The 21,646-nt window shown below is 39.8% G+C and overlaps 1 protein-coding gene across 3 annotated transcripts in view; it reads right to left on the bottom strand.

Annotated features, from left to right (window-relative positions):
• Positions 1-17,329, bottom strand: part of EIF2AK4 (eukaryotic translation initiation factor 2 alpha kinase 4) — an 87,326-nt gene extending 69,997 nt beyond the window's left edge. For all 3 annotated transcript variants that reach the window (XR_013993324.1, XM_081048150.1, XM_081048151.1), the window contains exons 1-3: positions 17,113-17,329; positions 5,693-5,805; positions 3,794-3,896 (exon numbers count right to left, since the gene is read on the bottom strand). Coding sequence is in view for 2 of the 3 variants with exons in the window: in XM_081048150.1 (XP_080904276.1) it covers positions 3,794-3,896; positions 5,693-5,805; positions 17,113-17,256 (360 nt within the window). In the remaining variant the exon portion in view is untranslated. The remainder of the gene's footprint in view (positions 1-3,793; positions 3,897-5,692; positions 5,806-17,112) is intronic.
• Positions 17,330-21,646: the final 4,317 nt, after the last annotated feature.

Here is a 21,646-nt window from a genome sequence, read left to right as displayed (position 1 = left end):
AAGTTATAATTGTATTCCATATGTTCAAGGAACTAAAAGGAAAGACTGAACATGTTAAGTAAAGACATGGAAATTTTTTAAAGACCTAAAACAAAATTCTAGAGATTAAAAAATGACAATCTTTGAAATGAAAAAAATACACTGGATGGGATTAAAGGCAGCTTAGACACTGCAGTAGATTAATGAATTTAAAAATACACCAACAGAAACTTATCCAAAATGAAACAGATGGAAAACAATAGAAAAGAATTAACAGAGCATTACTGAGCAGAAGGATAATTTCATGTGAACAACTAAAGTCCTTAGGAGAAAGGGCAGAAAAAAATATTAGAAAATTTTTTCAGCCATTATTCCTAAATGTGATAAAAACTATAAACTCACAGATCTAAGAATTTCAAGGAACTCAAGCACAGGAAATATGAAAACAACCACACAAGGGACATCATCATCAAACTTCTTAAAAGGAATAGTAAAGAAAAAATCTTAAGGGCAACTAGATAAAAAGACACGTGTAGAGGAACTGACATAACAGCAGACTTTTCATTGTAAAAAATGCAACACAGAAGATAAGCAACATCTTTTGTCAACCTAGAATTCTATACCCAGCAAGAAATATCTTTCAAGAAACAAAGACTAAATACCTGAAACATTCAAAAACCGAGAGAATTCATCACCAGCAGACCCACAACAAAAAGAAACATTAATGGAAGTTCAGTTGACCCTTGAACAACATGGGTTTGAAGTGCCCAGGTTCACTTATATGTGTGTTTTTCCCAATGGATCTACATAGTACAAACCCATTTTGTTCAACGGTCAACTCCATGGCTGGGAATCCTCCGACTTAAGTTATATGCTCCCCTAACCGTTACATTGTTCAAGGGTCAATTGTAATTGAAGCAGGAAAAAAACATACCAGATGGAAATATAGATTTACATAAAGGATTGAAGAGCACTGCAAATGTTAACTATCTGAGTAAATATAAGAATTCTTGTTTAAGTCTTTTAAAAAGATAACTGGGACACAGTTATCTTTCGTCACGGAAGTGACTACTAACAGGAAGAGGAACAGGAAGATGAGGATGAAACAAATAACTGTCTGGGACACCAATCTGAACCGGACCCGCAGCCACCATGAACAGCAAAGGTCAGTATCCAACACAGTCAACCCACCCTATCTATAGCAGCTTTATTTTTAATAGCTCCAAACTGGAAACAAACCAGATGTCTTTCACCTGGTAGATGGTAAACAAATTGTGGTACCACGAAATACCATACTATACCATAGAATAGTACTCAGGAATAAAGACTAAGAAATATTGATACATGCAACAATCTGCATAAATCTCCAGAGAATTATGCTGAGTTCAAACAAAGCCAATTCTAAAGGTTACATATTGTATAATTCTACTTATATAATTTCCTTGAAATGATAAAACTATAGAAATGGAGAACAATTAATGATTTCAGGTGTCAGGGAGAGGGGGAGGTAGGTGTAAGGAGTCGGCTATCAAAGGGCGACACGAGGGATTCTGTGGTGATGGACCTCTTCTGTATCTGACTGTATCAATATCAATATCCTGCTTATGATACTGTACTACAATTTTGTATAATGTTACCACTGGGGCAAACTGAATAAATGGTATATGTGATCTCTCAGTATTATTCCTTACAATGGCATGAGAATCTATAATTATCTCAATATAAAAAGTGTAATTTAAAATAAAGGAAAAAAGGGCAACAAAAGCAAAAATAAACAAATGGGACTAAATCAAATTAAAAAGCATCACCAACAAAATTAAAAGGCAACCTATAGCATGGGAGAGAATATCTACAAATCATATTATCTGATACTATATATAAAGAACTCATATAACTCAATAGCAAAAAATCAAACAATCCAACTGAAAAATGGGCAGAGAAGAAGTCAATAGACATTTTTCCAAAGATGACATACAAATGGCCAATAGGTACATGAAAAGGTAGTCAAACATCACTAATCATCATGGAAATGCAAATCAAAACCACAGTGAGATTATCACCTCACACGTGCTAGAATGGCTATTATCAAAAAGATAAAAAAAAGAAATAACAAGTGTTGAGGATGTGGAGAAAAGGGAACCCTCGTGCACTGTGGGTGGGAATGTAAATCGGTGAAGCTACCATCGAAAGCAGTATGGAGGTTATTCAAAAAATTAAAAATAGAACTACCACATCATCCAGCAATCCCACTTCTAGGTATATATTCAAAGGAAAACAGGATCTTGAAGAGATATTTGCACTCCCAAGTTATCACAGCTTTATTTCAATAGCCAAGACATAAAAACAAGCTACGTGTCAATAGATGAATGAATGAAAAAGATGTGGAAAATATACTCAATGGAATACTATTTAGCCATAAGGAAGGACATCCTGCTGCACCGTGAGGGCATTGTGCTAAATGAACTAAGTCAGAGAAGGAAAACCACCTTATGAGATAGCACTTACATGTGGAATCTAAAAATGCGGAACTCATAGAAACAGACTAGAATGGTGATTGCCAGGGGTTGGGGTGGGGGAATAAGACAGATGTTGGTCAAAGGGTACAAACTTCCAGTTATAAGATGAATACGTTTTGAGGATCTAATGTACAACATAGTGATTACAGTTAATAATACTGTATTTAAAAAAAACAGTCAAAAAAATGTTTTCAAAAAAACTCTTTAGGTCATGAATTCAAGAAACCAGAGGATTCTGTAGCTGAATTTTCAATAGAACTTCATATTATTTTTCAGTTAGAAATTAGAGTCCCCTTACACTAGAAAGAACTTTGGAATAATTCTCAACGCCTATTGTTTTTGTCTGAGCTGTTCTACAAACACTTTCTGTTCCTCCACAATCACTACAGTTTGTGGAAACAGCAACTTAAGTGGGCAAAACTTTTATAGCCCAAAAGCTCCTCACACTGTGAGGTCACGCTGTGACTCACTGTGTTATAGAATGCAAGTGAAAAACTGTGCAGGCTCTTGACTAGAGGTCTGAAACAGAAACAGAGGCCGAGGGCCAGTCCTTATTTAACTCTTCTCAGTTTTTCCAGGATGGGACAGTTCAACAGGAGCTGCCTAGGCAAAACCACCGATTTTACACAAAGTGAGGATTGTACGTTGAGGGGATTGGTCTGTCCTCATCAACACACAGTAATAACACTCAGCCCTAACAAGTCACCCAGCTAGCCCTCCAGAGAGTCGTGCCACCCACGGGAGAACTCATGCAGATGCTGATGTGCAGAGGACTAAGAAAGAGCGTTAGTACTAAACGAAGTGGAAATGCTCGAGTAGAGAAGAGACATTGAAGGGTTACAGTATGTCACTAATTACTGACAAGGAAAATAATTAGTTCTGATGGGGAAAGAGAAGTGACAAAGTTTGGTCAGAAATCACTTCTCTGTAAACATTTTCCAACAGAAAGGTTCAAATCAAGATCAGGTCATGATGCCAGGTCGAAAGGACATAAAAAGTATGGCCAGGTTCATAGAGACCGTTTTCTGAAAAATTCGTTAGCATCAATAATACCATCTATACTCCACAATTTGTCATTCATACATATTATACATTACAGAAATACAAACAGCAATGTTTCACTTTATAGGTATCAATACGAAACAAAACCTTATAGTCAAAATTGGATTTGATGTACAATGGAAAAACCTTTAAGCCAAAGAAAAGCCAGGAAGGCATGCACTGGTAAACATGATGACATTTTTACTGTAATTATAATATAGTTCCAGTTTTCATAATTTCAGCTAAACAAATCTCACCTCTCCACAATGTTTTTTGGCCACTTCTTCCAGGCAGAGTTTTAACAAATTAACACTTTCATTTGACAGACCCTTGGCATTCTTTAACTCTATTTCAGGGACTCTGGAAAAGAAACAACACCAGAAAGGAGTTACTCCCGAAAATGTAGCTTGTTTGCATTACTATTTGCTAAGTTCCAAGCACTAGGTCGGGGATTTCATACAGGCCAAATTTGCGAACCTCTCTATACGCCCAGCAACACTTCCCTTCTCCTCCAAGGGATTTCATCTACACCTCAGCAACTCTGACACAGTGCTTGTCAGGGCGTCGCCTGTGGCCAGTCGTCAGTGTGGGCTGTCAGGTGTCCTGCTCCCCGAGAGAACCAGGCTTACTGGCGCTCGATCCACATCAACTACTATTTTATTGCCTTAAAAAAAAAAAATCACTCCAGCTCTGTGTGTAACTTAACCATGCAGACACTTTTATGGTCAGGTTCGACCCTGGCTTGCCCCTGGTATCAATTCACCCAGCTCTAATAGCTCACCTGCAAGAGGCCAAGTGCTCTGTTCTAGTTCACGTGCTCTAGCATAAACCAGGACAATAATTAGGGCCACACAGAGTCACGATGATCCATCTAGTATTCCCAGAACATGCTGCATCCCGTCACTCCCAGTGATTGTAAACAAGGGGGAAAAATGCTCACTGACTCATGCAGTAATCTAGTCCTGCATGCTCTGCAAACTCTGCCTGTTCCGCAGATGCCTAACTCACACTCCTCTTCATCCTTTCAGAGCACAACTAAGACTCAACACTGTCTACTCAAGAAAAGTACACAGCCAGCCTTCAGGTTTCCTTTGGTTCCCAACCAATAGACATCCAATAACAATTCACTGAGGTTAAATAGGCTTTATTTGATTTTACTGAAGAGAAGATGATTCTCTACTTCCTACCAAGCATTTCTGAGTAATTCATGGTATTTAACTTAGCACAGCCTTTACTATTCAGTATCTCTGAGTGCTCTCAAGGCTTCAGTTATAATAGATTGCTACAATCATTATCTACCTGGATAGACGGAAATCTGAGAGAATATAGCCAGGAAAAATAAAACCTAGAGAAGCACTGTCTTATTTTTCTTTCATAAATTTAATTTACCCTTTAATCAATTCATTAACTTGCTGCGTGCCTACTACATCTACTCTGGGCACAGTATTGGAGACAAAAGAGGGTTATTGACTTTGAAAAGCTTGCCCTGACCTATATGTATTTTCACATCCTCCATCACCTCTTAGGATAACAAATTCTATACGTTTACCACCCTGTGTAAGGCAGTACTTCTTTTTATTAATATGTATCACTTTCCTTCACTGGTTCCCTGCATGGTAAGTTCAAACCATAAAACATGAGATCCAGGCCAATCTGCCTTTCCCTGTGGAATCTCTGGGGAAAGATTACATGGAATATATATGATACTTCAGCGTCCCCCAGAAACAGGGCAACTCTAAATCCTCCTTTAATCTAGGGAGTAAAGTCCCATTCGGCCCAGAAAGCTACTCCAGGTGCTAATGCTGATCATACTTTAAAACTAAGCACAAGTTACCATGCCTTTATCACTTCCTTCTAGATTGTTTCTCTTCTCAGTTTATGAATAATTAAACAAACTGAAGTTAACACCTCAGAAACAGCAATTAGTCATGGAGCAAATATTAGTATACTTTACAACTAGAAGCAGACTTAACATGAGATAGGTTTTATGAAAATGTCTATTGCTGATATAGTTTTGATGAAATATGGGCAACAGGAAATGAAATTTTAAATGGAATGGGGGCAGGAAGAAGAGAATACCATTAATTTCAACCTGTTTCTATGTTGTTGAAACAGAGAACTGAAATCACATCACAGCTATTTATAAGTGTACTCACACATCTGGATAGGTTGGTGGGCATTTTACCCTTAAGTCCACTTTCACGTATACTTCTTCACCAGTCAGGCCCTGAGGGTACAGAACTAAATTGATTTCAGGGGGTCCTTTGACCTAAAAGAGGAAAAGAAAAAGAAATTATTATTTTTTATCCTGAGAGCCAATCATTAATGATTAAGATAATGATCACCTTAGCTCAAAAGTTCTCCTTTTCAAATAATACATGTAATTATATCTGATAGAGCAATTCGGTCATATTTTCCAAAAGCGGTTTAAAAACAACACCTGTGCCATGTGCCAAAGAGTGCACTTTCCTTTTCAAAGTCATCTAAGAAGTGAAGCACAATGTTCTATGTGGCTTCTATTCCTTCAAATGTTGCTGAGTGCCGATTACGTGCGGGTGCTGTCCTAGAGGTTGGCAGGACAGGGGTCACTTTAGACATACGTGGGTCCAACTAGCTGATAAAAACTAGAAGACAAATGAATACTTTCAAATAGTGGTGAGTGCTATAAAGAAAACAGGACAGAGACATAGGACACAGTGGCGGGGAGAAGGTCTTCAGACAGGTGGGTCAGGGAAAGCCTCCTAAGCGGGGGATACTTCACGGGAGAGTTGAATACTGAGATAGTAACAAGTGAAAACCTTGACATGGAAACCTCACAGCTCTTCTAAATTTATATATGCTTTCAATCAACTGCTTTTCACCATATAACTAAACACTCTATTGCCTTTTAATGTATTAAATACACTTTTTTCCAAGAAAAGATTCGAGGCGGTTATTATCCATGTAAACCATGAGAAAAGGAAAGAAACAGCTACTCAGGATCCAGGCATTATACCAACTCTGCAAGGTAGGTGCTGTCTCCGTTTTACAGAGGAAGCAGCTCAGGCTCAGTTTCAGTTTTCTGTCCACAGAGATATAGTGATAAGGCTAGAATTCAAATCCAACTTTGACTCCCAAACCTCTGTCTCTGTATCAGCCCTCTCTCGTTAGGCCCAATCCTGACTTGCTGTGATTGAGTTGTTGCCTTAACTTTGTCTCAGAATGTTCAGGCAGCCAGGGCACAAAACAAAAAAATGTGACATTATTTCACAGAAGAGAAAGCACAAAAATTCTTTTAGGGACAACAAAGTACTTAGCAATACTAAACTCTAGCAGAAATTTATAACCAGAACCTCACGTGTGGTACCCTGAATTCTATAACAAAGTTCTCACTAACTATGTGTATAAAATACGTAAGCTCAGTTTTTTTATGGCTTTATAATGATCCTTGATGAAAGCTGTGGTAAAGCTGCAGGGAAGCATGACGCTGTGAATGTGGTCCTGGGGAGGGACAAATATCCGTGATCCTCAAGGCCTTCCAGCCACTCATTCACTCACAACGTGTTGTCAGCCACACTTGTTGACCCCTGCCTGACTCGGTCAAATGCTATTATTGCACACAGGTGAGAAAACAGATGTGCTTCCAGCTGTCACGTAACTTCAGCTCTGGTGGGGGAAAACAAACAATACATATGGAAGAACAAGTTTAGAAAGTGCTACTGAATAGATGATGTTATATCCTTGAAGGGTGACAGAATAGGCCATCCCAAAATATGCCACTTTGGTGTAAGGATTATTTTGAGCTACCTACTTGAAAACAGCAGGTACAAGAAGGGCACTCTGACTTCCTCTTTGCTTCCTTGAAAGCAGAAGAGGAAGCTCCCATGTGAAAGACGCCCTCCTATGCCAAGAAGAAAGAAACATTCTTTTTACCAGAGACCGGGATTTGAGGCCGGGAGAATTCTGTACAAACAGACCTTGTTACAATAACTCATTTTCCTTTAGTCTCCCCATATATTTTAATTAGTTTCGCACAATTGCCTCTCTCTGTTCAACACACTATATCAACACTTTTGGCCTAGCTACATCTTTGGGTCTTCATTTTCCTATGGGGCTTCCCATGTATGTGTAAAAATCTGTGTGCTTTTCTTCTGTTGATCATCTCACAGGCCACACATTTTAGAGAGACATTATGATCACCAACTTAAATTTGTCCAGGAAATACTTTTGTGCTTCCTGTTTACTGTATATATCACTTTTGAAGATATAGAATATTTTAGTACCAGAAGTAGGAGGAAGGACAAAAACAGAGCTCAGTCTTATCCTAAGAAGGGTAAATTTATCTTATGCTAATAGGTCTTCGCTTATACATCATTCTGCCTTTCATTTTCTCATTTGACTGTTGACCAGTGAAAACTTCATTTCAGAACTAATGAGAATACTGCTCTAAATCCATATGGACTGACAGCTTGAAAGAGGCAAAAGATTGACCATAAAGAAGAATGAAATCTTACCATTTGCAACGACATGGATGGACCTAGAGAATATTATGCTAAGTGAAATAAGTCAGATGGAGAAAGACAAATACCATATGATCTCACTTATATGTGGAACCTAAAGAATAGAATAAACAAACCAACAAAACAGACTCAGAGATATAGGGAAAAAAACTGAGGGTTGCTAGATGGGAGGGGGGTGAGGATGGGGGAGAAGGTAAAGGGATTAAAGTACAAATTAGTAATCACAATACAGCCATGGGGATATGAAATACAGTCTGGGGAATATAATCAATAATGTTGTAAAGATTTTGTGGGGTGTCCGATGGACACTTATCTTATTAGGGAGACTACTTCATGGACGGTGTAGATGCCTGACCACTGCGCTGTACACCTGATGCAGAAGCTGAATGATATTGAATGTCAACTATAATTAAACATATATATATATATATATACATATATATGTACGTATATATGTGTATATATATATATGGTCCATATATGACCATATATATGTATATATATGGTCATGGGATATGGAGTACAGCATAGGGAATAGAGCCAATGGAATTGCAACAGCTATATGTGATATGAGAGGGGTAGTAGACTGGGGGAAGAGGGTTATCACTTTGTGAGGAGTGTAAATGTCTAACTATTACATTGTTTTGTACACCTGAAACTGAAAAAAAAGAAAAAGATTAGTAGATTAGTGTGAGTGTGCAGGTCATAGTTAAGCACAAGTTCAGTGTGATAGTCAAAGTCAGAGTGAGCGTGAGAATTAGCACGTCTAAGTGAGGCTCGGGGTCATTGTCAGAATGAGCACCATGGCCAGAGTCAGGTTAAGGATTATGGGTTGGGCCCAATGTCAGCAAGAAAGTGAAAATCAGAATCAAGGTGAGGATGAGTACAGCGTTTTCCCGAAAAGAAGGCCTAGCCAGACAATCAGCTCTGATGCTTCTTTTGGAGGCAAAATTATATAAGACCCAGTGTTATTTTACTGTAACATAAGGCCGGATGTGATGTGGTGTGATGTGATGTGATTGATGTGATGTGATGTGATGTGATGTGATTGATGTGATGTGATGAATGTGATTGATGTGATGTGATGTGATGTGATTGATGTGATGTGATGGATGTGATGTGATGTGATGTGATTGATGTGATGTGATGTGATGTGATTGATGTGATGTGATGGATGTGGTGTGATGTGATGTGATTGATGTGATGTGATGTGATGTGATGTGATGTGATGTGATTGATGTGATGTGATGTGATTGATGTGATGTGATTGATGTGATGTGATGTGATGTGATGTGATGTGATGTGGTGTGATGTGATGTGATTGATGTGATGTGATGTGATGTGATTGATGTGATGTGATGGATGTGATTGATGTGATGTGATGTGATGTGATGTGATTGATGTGATGTGATGGATGTGATGTGATGTGATGTGATTGATGTGATGTGATTGATGTGATGTGATTGATGTGATGTGATGGATGTGGTGTGATGTGATGTGATTGATGTGATGTGATGTGATGTGATGTGATGTGATGTGATTGATGTGATGTGATTGATGTGATGTGATTGATGTGATGTGATGTGATGTGATGTGATTGATGTGATGTGATTGATGTGATGTGATGTGATGTGATGTGATTGATGTGATGTGATTGATGTGATGTGATGGATGTGATGTGATTGATGTGATGTGATGTGATTGATGTGATATGATGTGATGTGATGGATGTGATATGATGTGATGTGATTGATGTGATGTGATGTGATGGATGTGATGTGATGTGATGTGATGGATGTGATGTGATGTGATTGATGTGATGTGATGTGATGGATGTGATGTGATGTGATGTGATTGATGTGATGTGATGTGATGGATGTGATGTGATGTGATGTGATTAATGTGATGTGATGTGATTGATGTGATGTGATTGATGTGATGTGATGTGATGTGATGTGATGTGATGTAATATAATGCCAGCTCTTATATTAATTTTTGCTCCAAAAGATGCATTCGAGCTGATGGTCCAGCTACGTCTTATTTTCAGGGAAACAGGGTCTATGGTTCAGGGTGAAAGGGTGATGATCAGTGTGACAGTCAGGTTGAGGGTTAATGTCGGGGGTCCATGGTAAAAGTGACAATGAGCATCAGAATTAAAGCGAGCATCAAGTAAGGGGTGGAGTAGAGAATGAGGCTTAATGTCAGGTTCAGGCTTAGGTGAAAGTCTGGTCAAGGTTGCAGATCAGGTTCAGGATATGTATAGGTTCAAGGTTCAGTGAAAGGTTTGGGAAAAAGTAAGTGTCAGAGTCATGGTCAGGTTCAGGGTCACAAAGCGTATCCTACTGTATTTCCCTGAAAATAAGACCTAGCTGGACCATCAGCTGTAATGTGTCTTTTGGAGCAAAAATTAATGTAAGATACGGTCTTATTTTACTATAATATAAGACTGGGAATATATGATATGATATGATATGATATGATATGATATAGTATAATATAATACAAGACTGGGTCTTGTATTAATTTTTGCTCCAAAAGACGCATTAGAGCTGATGGTCCAGCTGGGTCTTATTTTCGGGGAAACACGATAGTGAGCGTCAGGGTCAGGGTAACAGCATAAGTAAGGGTAAGGTTGAGAACGAGGTTTAGCATCTATTTCAGGGTCATGGTGATGATCAGGATCAAGAGGCATATGAAAAGGACTATGAACTCAATGAGATTTGAGTCAGGTTCAGGGGATGCTGGGACAAGTGTCAAGGTCTTGACGAGGATCAGGGTCTAGGTAGTGTTTGCATAGAACTCAGGGCAAGGGTCACGGTCAACGTTAGGGTGAGTGTGAGTGTCAGCATCACAGTAAAAAAAAAAAAGGTAAAAGAAATAAGAAGGTAAGAAAACAAGGGGAAATGCCATACAGATGGTCTTAGAGTAAAATATTCAAGACCCAACAAGCCCAGTGTGAAAGAGGTTAAGTCAAGACGTTAAAATGCAAGCATACAACCTAGGAATTAACAACAGATCTTCCATTTTTGAAGCAACAAAATTTGAGTAACCCTCTGTAGTTGGAAGGAGCAAGAATCATGTAAATATAAGTAGAACTGTAATTATCAGCAAGTTGTGTAAGTGGAAACTACGAATGCAAACCAAAGGATAGGACTTCCTTGGGCCCAGTAGAGAACTGAACTTGCAACATACAGACGAGAGATACCACAGGAAGTGAGTTATCTCTGCATGTGTAAGGTAACAACTCTGGTTTAACACTGTCTTTTGTCTTTATGTAGGAAGTGAAGAGTATATCTGAATGTAACTACCCTTCTCCAGAAATGATAGAGAGGCCTTCACATTATGCCCAGAGTCATTGGAACAGGAAGTGAGCTTCAGCAAACAGAGGCCTATTGGGGGAACTACACATTTTGAAGATAGTCTTTACTAAAGGGAATGCTTCATAAAGCATAACAAATCTAGTTAAGGATTGCTGGCAAGCCTCTGGGAAGGAGGCCTCTCTTGCCCAGGCCCTGGGACCACTAAGGAGAACACTGTATGTAGAACACTGGGGCCCGAAAAAGTAGTTAGGATCCTGTAAACACTCCTGGGTTGGACCAGCTATATAACCATACAGGCCTAGTGTTCCAGTTACTTTCACACCAGCAGGATAGCAGATAATGGTGGTGAGCCAACATAATGCCCCATCCAACTTCGAGGGAAGAGGAAAGAGTTTGGATGCAAAGTGAAGAGACTCCTGAAGGCATAAAGGTTTCAGCTTTAAGAGGCACAGGAGTCCAGTGATGGTGGCTTGGATGAAGGAACAGACCTAAGGCCACTGAGGAATAAGCTACGATTGGACAAAAACGTCACAATTTGTCCAGATCGAGTACCAAGTGAAGCTAACCCAAAAAAGAGGACACTGAAGCTACCAGGTGACTGGCTACTTTGAAGGACTTTATCTTTGGTTGACAGTTTTACTGGACCAGAGTTATATTCATCTCCCGAAGGCATAAACTTTAGGGTATTTCTCAGCAGAGCCTATTAATGGTTCCACAATAGCCGTTCTCCCCTTATTTCTTAACAATAGGACCCCTGATTTTTTAGCTGGAACATTTCCCAGACTCCTTTGCAGCTAAGTGTGGCCACTAAATTAATTCCTGGACAATAAGATGAAAGAACTAACATATGCAACTTCATCATCCCTTTCTCTTTCCAATTGGCTGGAATGCAGATGTGATGGTTGGAGTTCAGGCAGCCATTTTGGATCACGAAGGGCATATTAAGGACAGTGGAACAGCCAGGTTTTTCTCAAGCAAACTGAGAGCTCCCCAACATATGAAGAGCTTTTATGCAAAACATATTTAGAATACCGAGCATTAGCTCATATTAGGGTATTCAAGGACTCCTGGAGCTGAACATAACTTGATTAAAAACATTTTAACAACCAAAATGTATTGGGGAGTGGGGTAGGGATGCATTTAGAAGACAAATGGTCATTAGAACTCAGTGTTGATAAAATCTTTGACTTAACCTGCATCAGGAAATAATGAATTCCTGGAATATTTGCACTCAAATAAACACAAAATAAGGGGTAACCAAAAATTTTTGAGAGCACTAAAGGAACGGAAAACACAATGCAGACTGTATCAGCTACAAAATATGCAAAATCCTACATAAGGAAAAAAAATGTTTTGAAGACTGAAAATGCAAGTGACATAAAAGCAGCATAAAAAGTAGTAATGGAGAAAAGTCCATTGCTACAATAAGATATGAGTTCAATTTGCTTCTTAATGGGAGCATGAAGCTGGCACTCTCTTAAACTGTTAGAAAATAGTCCAACAAATCCTCAAGTATATAAAAAGTGAAAGAATGATATAAACTCAGTCCGGAAACAGGAGACATGTAATGCTCACTTGGAACTCATCCAAAAAATAAAAATAAAAAAATTTAGCTCTTCAAGAAACCCCAAGGATCTTAAATTACCCCTACTGGCCTTGGGGACCCTCTTGCTTGGCACAATGCATACCGCCTGAAGGAGCCAATGCTGTCACAATCCCTGTAGCTCAGCACGCATGTGCTTTCTTCAGACATTTCCTAACACTCAGGACCAACAAATCAACTGGTTTAAGAATGTGTCTAGGGGCAGACGGGTGGCTCAGTTGGTTAGAGCTGAGTTCTGGGCAATGGGGCTGCTGGTTAGATTCCCACATGGGCAAGTGAGCTGCACCCTCCGCAACTACAATCCTCGCTGGCCCTCTGCAACTAGAATGAAGTCAATGGGCTGCCACTCAGCTCCCAGCTGGCTAAATGGCTCAGTTGGTTGTAGCCGGCTCTCAACAACAATGTTGCCTGTTCCACTCCTGCAAGGGATGGTGGGCTGCGCCCCCCTGCCCACCATCAAGAAAGGACAACATCTTGATTAGGAAAAGTCCTGGAAGTACACACTGTTCCCCAATAAAGTCCTGTTCCCCTTCCTCAATAAAATCTTTGCAAGAAAAAAAAAGAATGCGTCTATTTCTGTTAAAAAGTACTAGGGTGAAGGATAAGACTATTAAAAACAGAATTTTATCAGCCATTCCACACAGCAGCAAATCTTTTGGTTCCCAGGCTGAAACATAGGGTTAATTATAGCCTGTGGTTAGACTTCACAGGTTTATAAGATAAGAAGGGGAGTGATGATAAGGTTTGGAACATGAATTAAAAAAACCAACACAATTTTTTGTTATACAATATAGTACTAAACATTACTGAAATGTACTCTTAAAAATGGTTAAGGTGGTAAATTTTATGTTTGTGTTTTTTTACCACAATCACATTTTTAAAAAAATTACACAACTGAAACCACTTTCAGGTGTTTGGCCTAGAATTGCTACCTAGGATTCTGCTAATCATATCTTCCTTAAATTTTGATGGCAAGACTTGGCTCAACATGGCCTCTTGTTTCTTACTTGCTTTAGATCTCATATTCTGTAAGTTCTGTGAGAAAGAAACTAATCTGTGAAAATACAACGAATCTAGAAATAAAGTAATATGTTCAAACTGGGTAATCTGGGCAAGGCTTTGGCTTTAGACCTGTGAAGATATCAAAACTAAAAATGATGATAGCAAAAGCTCAGAAAATGGAAATGAGATAACATTCTCTAGATTTTATAGGATTTTAAAATTCAATTTATTTAAACTAAAAAAAAGTTTGCCCATCCTCTCGCCCCCTTCTTTCTATACTTATTTGATGAAAGTTTTAAGACAAAGTCATGCAAGAATGAAAAGAAAACCTCAAAGAATTAATTTTTTGGTAACATTGGAGTAGGTGTCTTTTCTAGAAAAACAAACCATGGGGACCACAAAACAAACAAAATATATATAATATACATACATTATATATAAAATATATCATATAGTCATTTGACTATATTAAAGTTTTAAAAAATTGCATAAATATCAAAATGTACATGGTTAATTAGGGAAAAATATTTGCAATATATAACCCAAAGTGCAAATTTTCTTAAACTTATAAATAGCCCGACAAATGAATAATATGTAGTGCAGTGGAAAAAAATGTACCAAAGCACATAAACAATCCATAGAAAAATAAAAATCCGTGGCTTACAAACAAAGGTGGCCTACAAAATTTAAAACTAAGGAAATAAAAATGTTTCATTTATCTACTGGCAAAGATGAAAAAGTCTGAGGACTACAATGCTGGTGAAGATGTAGGAAAACTACTCTCAGATACTACTGGTGGGCCCAGAAACAGAAGCAAGCTTTGGAAAGGAAGTTTGCAATAGCTATCAAATTATAAATGAACAGACCCTTCGCTGACATGGAAAATTAGCCAAGATAATTAATAATAAATGTATAACTCTAGGGTCAATTGTATTTTAAATTAGTGGTGTCCAAGCTTTTTTAGTATATAAAATAACTTTTTGCATTCACTTCCAAAATGTTTAGTTATTTATAAATGATATACAAATGCTACTAAACTGAAATCTACATCACATTCCTCCTGCACCCCCAAAGAAGTTTAAAAGACTTAGTTCTAAAAAACCTTAAGTTTATTCAGGTCAATAAATTCTAAGCTGAATTTATTGGCAGCACATTTGGCCTGAACTGACATGAGGCTATTAATAGTTCTTTATTTATCTGGGTTACATGTTTAGTTGCCGTGTTTGATTTTGGATGTTGCCCCACCCCCCACCTCCTACACCAAGGGAGGTGTTAGGTAAGGTATGGAATGTGCGCAAATGAACACGAATATGAACACAAACACTTCTGAATTCTGAAACTCATCAGAGGTATCAAGGGTTTTGGATAAAGGATTGTAGACCTGCATAACCTTTTCCTAAAGACTGCAAATAACAGACGATACTAGATAATAAGTACTTGTTGAATGACTACGTTATGATTCATCCTTATGACCATTTGCCTGTGGGTCCTATAAAACTGTTCAGGCTAATTGACCTGTACATCCTGGACCACAGACAACTATTTGAATTCTTCTGCCTGCCTTCTATAGTTTTTGTTTGGTTTTGTTTCATGTCTATCTTGTTATAAAGGTCAACAGCTGTAAAATCTGGGAGTACTGGTATCCCTACCTACAGCAGCTCCTTTTTCCTTTCCGTTTTTCTGCAGCCTTGGGACTAGATAATTAAGCGTGTATAAAGTAAATAAATTGGCTCTGAATGAAGTCTTAGCTGGCTTCGCAGTGAGTGAGTCCAGGTGCAACATCTACTTTGGCTGCTTAATAGGCCTGCTTCCTGGTTCTCAATGTTTAGGAGTAGTCACCAGATCATAAAAAAAAATATGTTATTATTTTATTAGAAGCATTGGGGAATATTTACATTTTTACTATTTCAGGTTTAAAATAACTTTTGAAATTGAGCACTAGAAAGGTAAACTCCCTGAGGGCAGGAGTTTTCGTCTTTTGTCCTACGCTGTATTCCTAATGCCTAAAGCCGAGAGCATACATATTTGTTGAAATGCTGGAGGTGTCGAAAAGATTGTGCAATATCAGAATTAAAGGCAGATGAAGGAAGAACTACCTTTTAAATGATAACATCCAAAGACCTAATAGTTCGGTAGATAACTCTTCAAGGATGGGGGGAAAACTGTCAGTATCAACAGATTATAATGGGCCTTAACTTACTTTCAGACAAAAAGGGAAATAATATTTAAAATCAAATGCCACTTGGGCCAGCCCGGTGGCTCATGCTCCTAACTCCGAAGGCTGCTGGTTCGATTCCCACATGGGCCAGTGGGCTCTCAACCACAAGGTTGCCGGTTCAACTCCCGCAAGGGATAGTGGGCTCCACCATCTGCAACTAGCAACAGCAACTGGACCTGGAGCTGAGCTACGCCCTCCACAACTAAGACTGAAAGGACAACAACTTGATTAGGAAAAAAGTCCTGGAAGTACATACTGGAAGTACATTCCCCAAAAAGTCCTGTTCCCCTTCCCCAATAAAATCTTTAAAAAAACAACAACAAAAAAACAAATGCCACTTAAAAAAGCCTACTCAGCACACTCCCTCTCCATTACAGCTAAGATAACAGGAAAGTTCCTCCATACTGGAAAACACAGTGAGGATGCCTGGGGAGTGAAGTGGAGTTTCCCCGCTTTACAATTGTGAACACAAGGACGGGTGCGACTTGAGAATTCTGATGGACGGCATCAGTAAGGCCTGTGCAAGAGCCCAACCAAGTTGCAATGGATCCTTACGAACGCGCTGTTGTATCAAATTCAAGGGCTTTTGGGTTGGGGAGCAAGGGCAACGCTGGAGGGAAGCAGGGACGTTATAGGGTGCCAGGGGGAAAGAAAAGCAGTGCGAGGTAAGAGAAAGGAGCCGACTTGGAGGAAAGACTGTGAGAGAACTCCGCCCAGGTGGGGGTTCGGGAGACCCCCGAGCGGATGCGGATGCAAGTACAAAAAGCGAGCGTGGGTGCAATCGCGAGGGATTCAAGGACTGCAGAAATCTACAGAGGCTGGGAGGGAGGGAGGGAGGCTCGGCTCTTTCAGGCCCGGCCCGGCCAGGGGAAGTAGCGCCGAGGGAGGCTGGGCCGCCGCAAGCCAGCGCCGACCCGACGAGCCACGTTCCTACCCGTCCGCTCGCGTCCGGCCGCAGGTCCTGGAAGTCGGCGCCGTAGATGGCCTCCAAGGCCTGCAGCTCGTGGTCCTGCCGCTGCGGGTAGCTCTCCGGAGGCTCGTCACGGGCGCGCCCGGGGACCCCACGACCCCCAGCCATTGCAACGCCGCAGCCAAAGTTAGGCGGCCCCACGGCCGCGGGGGAGCGGCTCCTCGGCTCCCAGTAGCGGCCCGTGGGCGGGGCCACACGCCGGGGGCGGTCCGTGGGCGGGGCGACGTGCCGGGGGCGGCGTGCGGCTCCCGGAGGAGTAGGTTCTGGCGGCACCAGGAATCCTAGCTAGGGAGCAAGGCCGGGAGACGATTTTGCCCACAAAATGCAGTAGAACCGGAGCAAAGCAATCTTCAGGAACGTGGGAGAATAAGTCAATCAGAATGGAATGATAACGCCACATGGTATCGTTTTCACAAAATAAATCTCTAACAGAAATGCCTGCTGGAATTCCTTTACCCTGGCATGGGTAGTGAATGACTGGAAACCCGTAAGGGACAGACGTTGATGGGTTTTCAAGTCACTTACTGTCTCAGCTAGAACCTTCCCACAAGTCTACCAGGAGTAAAAGTCGTGACCACTACTTCTCTTCCCCCCAGTTTTGTACCCCTAAACTCATCCCCTTAGCCATAGATTCAACCTCCTATGTGTATTTTCTGTCCCACTACTTCCAAACCAGACTACGAGTCACAGTATTTTATAGTCATATCTCCTGTGAGAGCAAAGAAGATATTCCTGTCTTGATCACTTAATTCACCATAATTGGTACCAGATAACTTTTGGCTCTTTAAAAAAAATCAAATTTATTCTTAAAGGACGTGTTTGTTATAATCAGGGATACAAGAAAGGATGTGCTAGCTTCTGGAATTAACTATAAAAAAAGAGTCCCCCAAATGTGTTGAGAAATGGTATTCTTCAACGGTGAAATAGCTTCCCAAACTGACTCCTTTAAAGGTGATAATACTCATGGGTATTTCAGTTTTGGCGTATGTGCTGTTAACAAAACACTAGTCAGGTTGCCTTATGATCACTATGTGTATGTACATGTGTGTATCTGTGTCGTGAGACTATTGAGGCTACTTGGAGTGGGGGAGTATTCAGCTGTCTACCTCCCAGATATTTTGATGAACTTAATAGCAATCTATGGGTGTGAGAACTATTACAAATTGGGAAACTGGATTAGATATATTTATAGATTCATATTAGTAGGAAACAATTTCACAGTCCACATATTAAGTTAATTTGGAATATATGAAGGTCTGTGTTAGTATCTTTTAAACAGATAATAGCTTTGATGGTAATTTAACATACCAAAAACTCAGACTCTAAAGTAAATATATACTTCGTCCAATAATATAAAGGCTAAATTACAGACTTCTAACTTTTCAATCAAAATTTCCCCAAAGTTACTCTGTCCTTTGCTAATTGTAAATTAAGTGGTTCTTCAATTTTTTTTTAAATACAAGTCTTGTTAGGCAGTATTTTATTTCAATTTACAAAGAGAGAATTCTTTAAAATGTTGATAGGTGATACTTTCTACCCTTTTGATATTTGCTTTAAGTCAATAAATAGGAATCAATATTATATCACCTTTTAGTGATTTTCTACAATTTGCCAGAAGTTTTCATTAATTCAATATTTTATTGTCCTCAATAAAGCCTTACAAGATAGGCATTTTAATCTCTATTTGGTAGAGGAAGAAACTGAGCTTAGAGAGGTCATGTAACTGCCGAGTGTCACAAATGGAAATGGTGGAGCAGGCATTTCAAACCCAGCTCCAAATGACACCAACAATCATGCTGTTTGTTCCCCTGCCTCCATTATACTAGATTCTTATCTTGAGGGAATTGGTAGGTTTGCCAATGGAAACAGACAATCTGGGTTTCCAGGAAGAAAGAAATGGGTTATCACGTATACTAAGCTTAAGTACTCTCCAAAGGAGCTGTTCAAATGATATAAACTTCTCAGAGACCCATTTGTTTTTGGACTTGAAAAAAACCCAATAGCTCAAATCAAAGATCCACAGAGGCTCTATTGTCAGCTACCATTTTTTTTCTTGTATGGACCTAAGATATCCTTATTGCCCCCATGAATATACGCAGAGAGTTTTTAAAGTCCTGACTCAAGAGCTTTCATTCCCCAGGAAAAAATCTGCACTCTCTTAAGAATGCAGGCCTCAATTTTCGTAACTATATCTGCCAGGATAGTCTGGGTTATGATGTGATAATGAGAGGCTCCAAAAATCTTGGTTGTTAGTACAATAAAGGTTTATTTCTTGCTCATATAAAATTTGTTGTGGGTCTGGGTGGCTCTCCAGGGCATCTGCTTGTGCCCCCACCCACCAGTGTTGACTCAGAAACACAGGTTGCTTCACTATTTCAGCTCTTCCACTTCCACACAAGACCCCTTCCAGAGTCACAATGGCAGGGCAACAGAGAGACTTGAGAATCACAAAACAGCTTTTCACTGTCGTAGCCCAGAATGATTTGTCACTTTTGCTCACATACCATTAGTCATAATAGTCACATAACCCTGGCCACTTGCAAGAGCAGCTCAGAAAAATAGTCTTCTGTGTACCTGGAAGAAGAAGAGAATGAGACATTGTTCAACACTAGTAATGTCTATGTAATAATCTGCACTAGCTATGTCTGTTATATAGGCATAGAAATAGCCATTTGGAAATAGAACCACTTATTCCAGATGGGTAGCCAAGTGCTATAAGGGCCTCTTTTTTATTAGCATGCTGCTTCTTGGGCTTACCAACTCAAAGTACTCTCATTTCTCCAGCTTTCCTCTTCTCCCTACCTTTAGTGAGAGGCCATGCAGGGGCACGTAAGAGTGGTGTGGGGGAGTACAGGTGGCAGGAAGAGGACACCTTCAATGAAGAAAGGGAAGAAGGAAGGGAAAATAAAACCCACAGCTCCTCCTCACTTCCCCCCACCATGTTGGTCTCTGCAATTATCCTAAATCCTGTTTCATCTCTTTTCCTGCCTACTCAAGCCCGTTCCTGCTCTTTAATAAATGTCCAAGAACATTGGACTATGGGAATTCTTTTGAGCAGAAATGGATTCTGTAAGTATGAAAAAACTTGTTATTAACACCTATATGCAAATTTTACCTATTACCACACTACAGGAGTAAAAGAGAAAAAAAACTGAGAAGGAAATAGGCTTTTAAAAATTACCTATTACCTGTCTGTTCTAGTCAGACCTTCAACTGGATGAGTCCCACCCATTTTAAGAAAGGCAATCTTCTTTACTCAGTCTACAGATTCAAATGTTAATCTCATCCAGAAATACTCTTGTAGACAAACCCAGAATAACGTTTGGCCAAATATCTGGGCAACCCATGGCCCAATCAAATTGACGTATAAAATTAACCATTATACCTATTTTTCCATGGTTGCAAGGAGGAAAATTCCTAAGCAAATCCCAGTAGGTATATGATTAAGGAACAGGTGACTGGAGAAAATTGAGAATCTGTTGTATTCCAGCCTACCCAGCACAAGGGCATTAACATTTATTAAATGAGTGAACTATTGGTACAAAGAAAAGAGAAGTAACTCTTTTTAAATGATGTGGAGACTGAAGGAGGCCATCTTTCAGGGAGGAAGGTAGGACCTCTCTGGGTGGGAGTCCTTAATCCCCAGAGCCTCTCACTCCCTCTTTTTGCTCCCACTCCGACTGGGAAACTATCGTTGTGTTTATTATTTTTATAAGGAAATGGATCCTGAGTGGTACACAACTGACTTTAAAAACTTTAATTAAAGTGGACTGTAATTTATTTTTGTGGTTTTTGACCTTTTCGGGTTCAGGTTTAATTCCAGAAGAACTATTCCTGAAATGGGACCTTCTGAAGGATATTTTTTTTTTTAACAAAAGGAAAATAGGTATTATGGCAGATTATATTTTCCTTACATGACTGCAACAATATCTCATTTCACATGCTGTTCTTACAATATGACCGGCACTCCTCCCCTTGGGAGGTGTGGTCTGTGTCCCCTCCCCTTAAATGTGGTGGGGGTTTTTGTGTGACTGCTTCCACAAATAAAATACAGTGGAAGCCATGCTATGTGACTTCTGAGATTAGGTCATAACAGTCAATGCAGCTTCTGCCTCGTTCTTTTGGGAGTCTTTCTTGGAATACTCACTTTCGGATTATAGCTGCCAGGCAGCGAGGAAGCCAAGCAGCCACCTGGAGAGGCCACATATGGGTCTTCAAGGGGACAGTCCCAGCTGAGGTCCCCACAACAGTCAGCATCAACTGCCAGACTTGTGAGAGAAGAAACTATCCGATTCCACACCCTGGACTCAACTTTTGAGCTGCCCCAGCTGATGTCATGTGGCACAGGGACAAGCTGTCCCACCGGGCCTTGCCCAAGTTGCGTATTTGTGAGCAAAAAAAGGATTGTTGCTTTTTAGGCCACTAAGTTTGTGATGATCTGACAAGTATAAATAACACTCCTATAGACACTTAACATATATTTAAATCATGTCCAATT

The sequence above is a fragment of the Rhinolophus hipposideros genome (genome assembly GCF_964194185.1).
Source record: "Rhinolophus hipposideros genome assembly, chromosome: 5".
NCBI lineage: Eukaryota > Metazoa > Chordata > Mammalia > Chiroptera > Rhinolophidae > Rhinolophus > Rhinolophus hipposideros.
The sequence above is the reverse complement of the archived record's forward strand: the minus strand, read 5'-3'. Positions and strand labels throughout refer to the sequence as shown.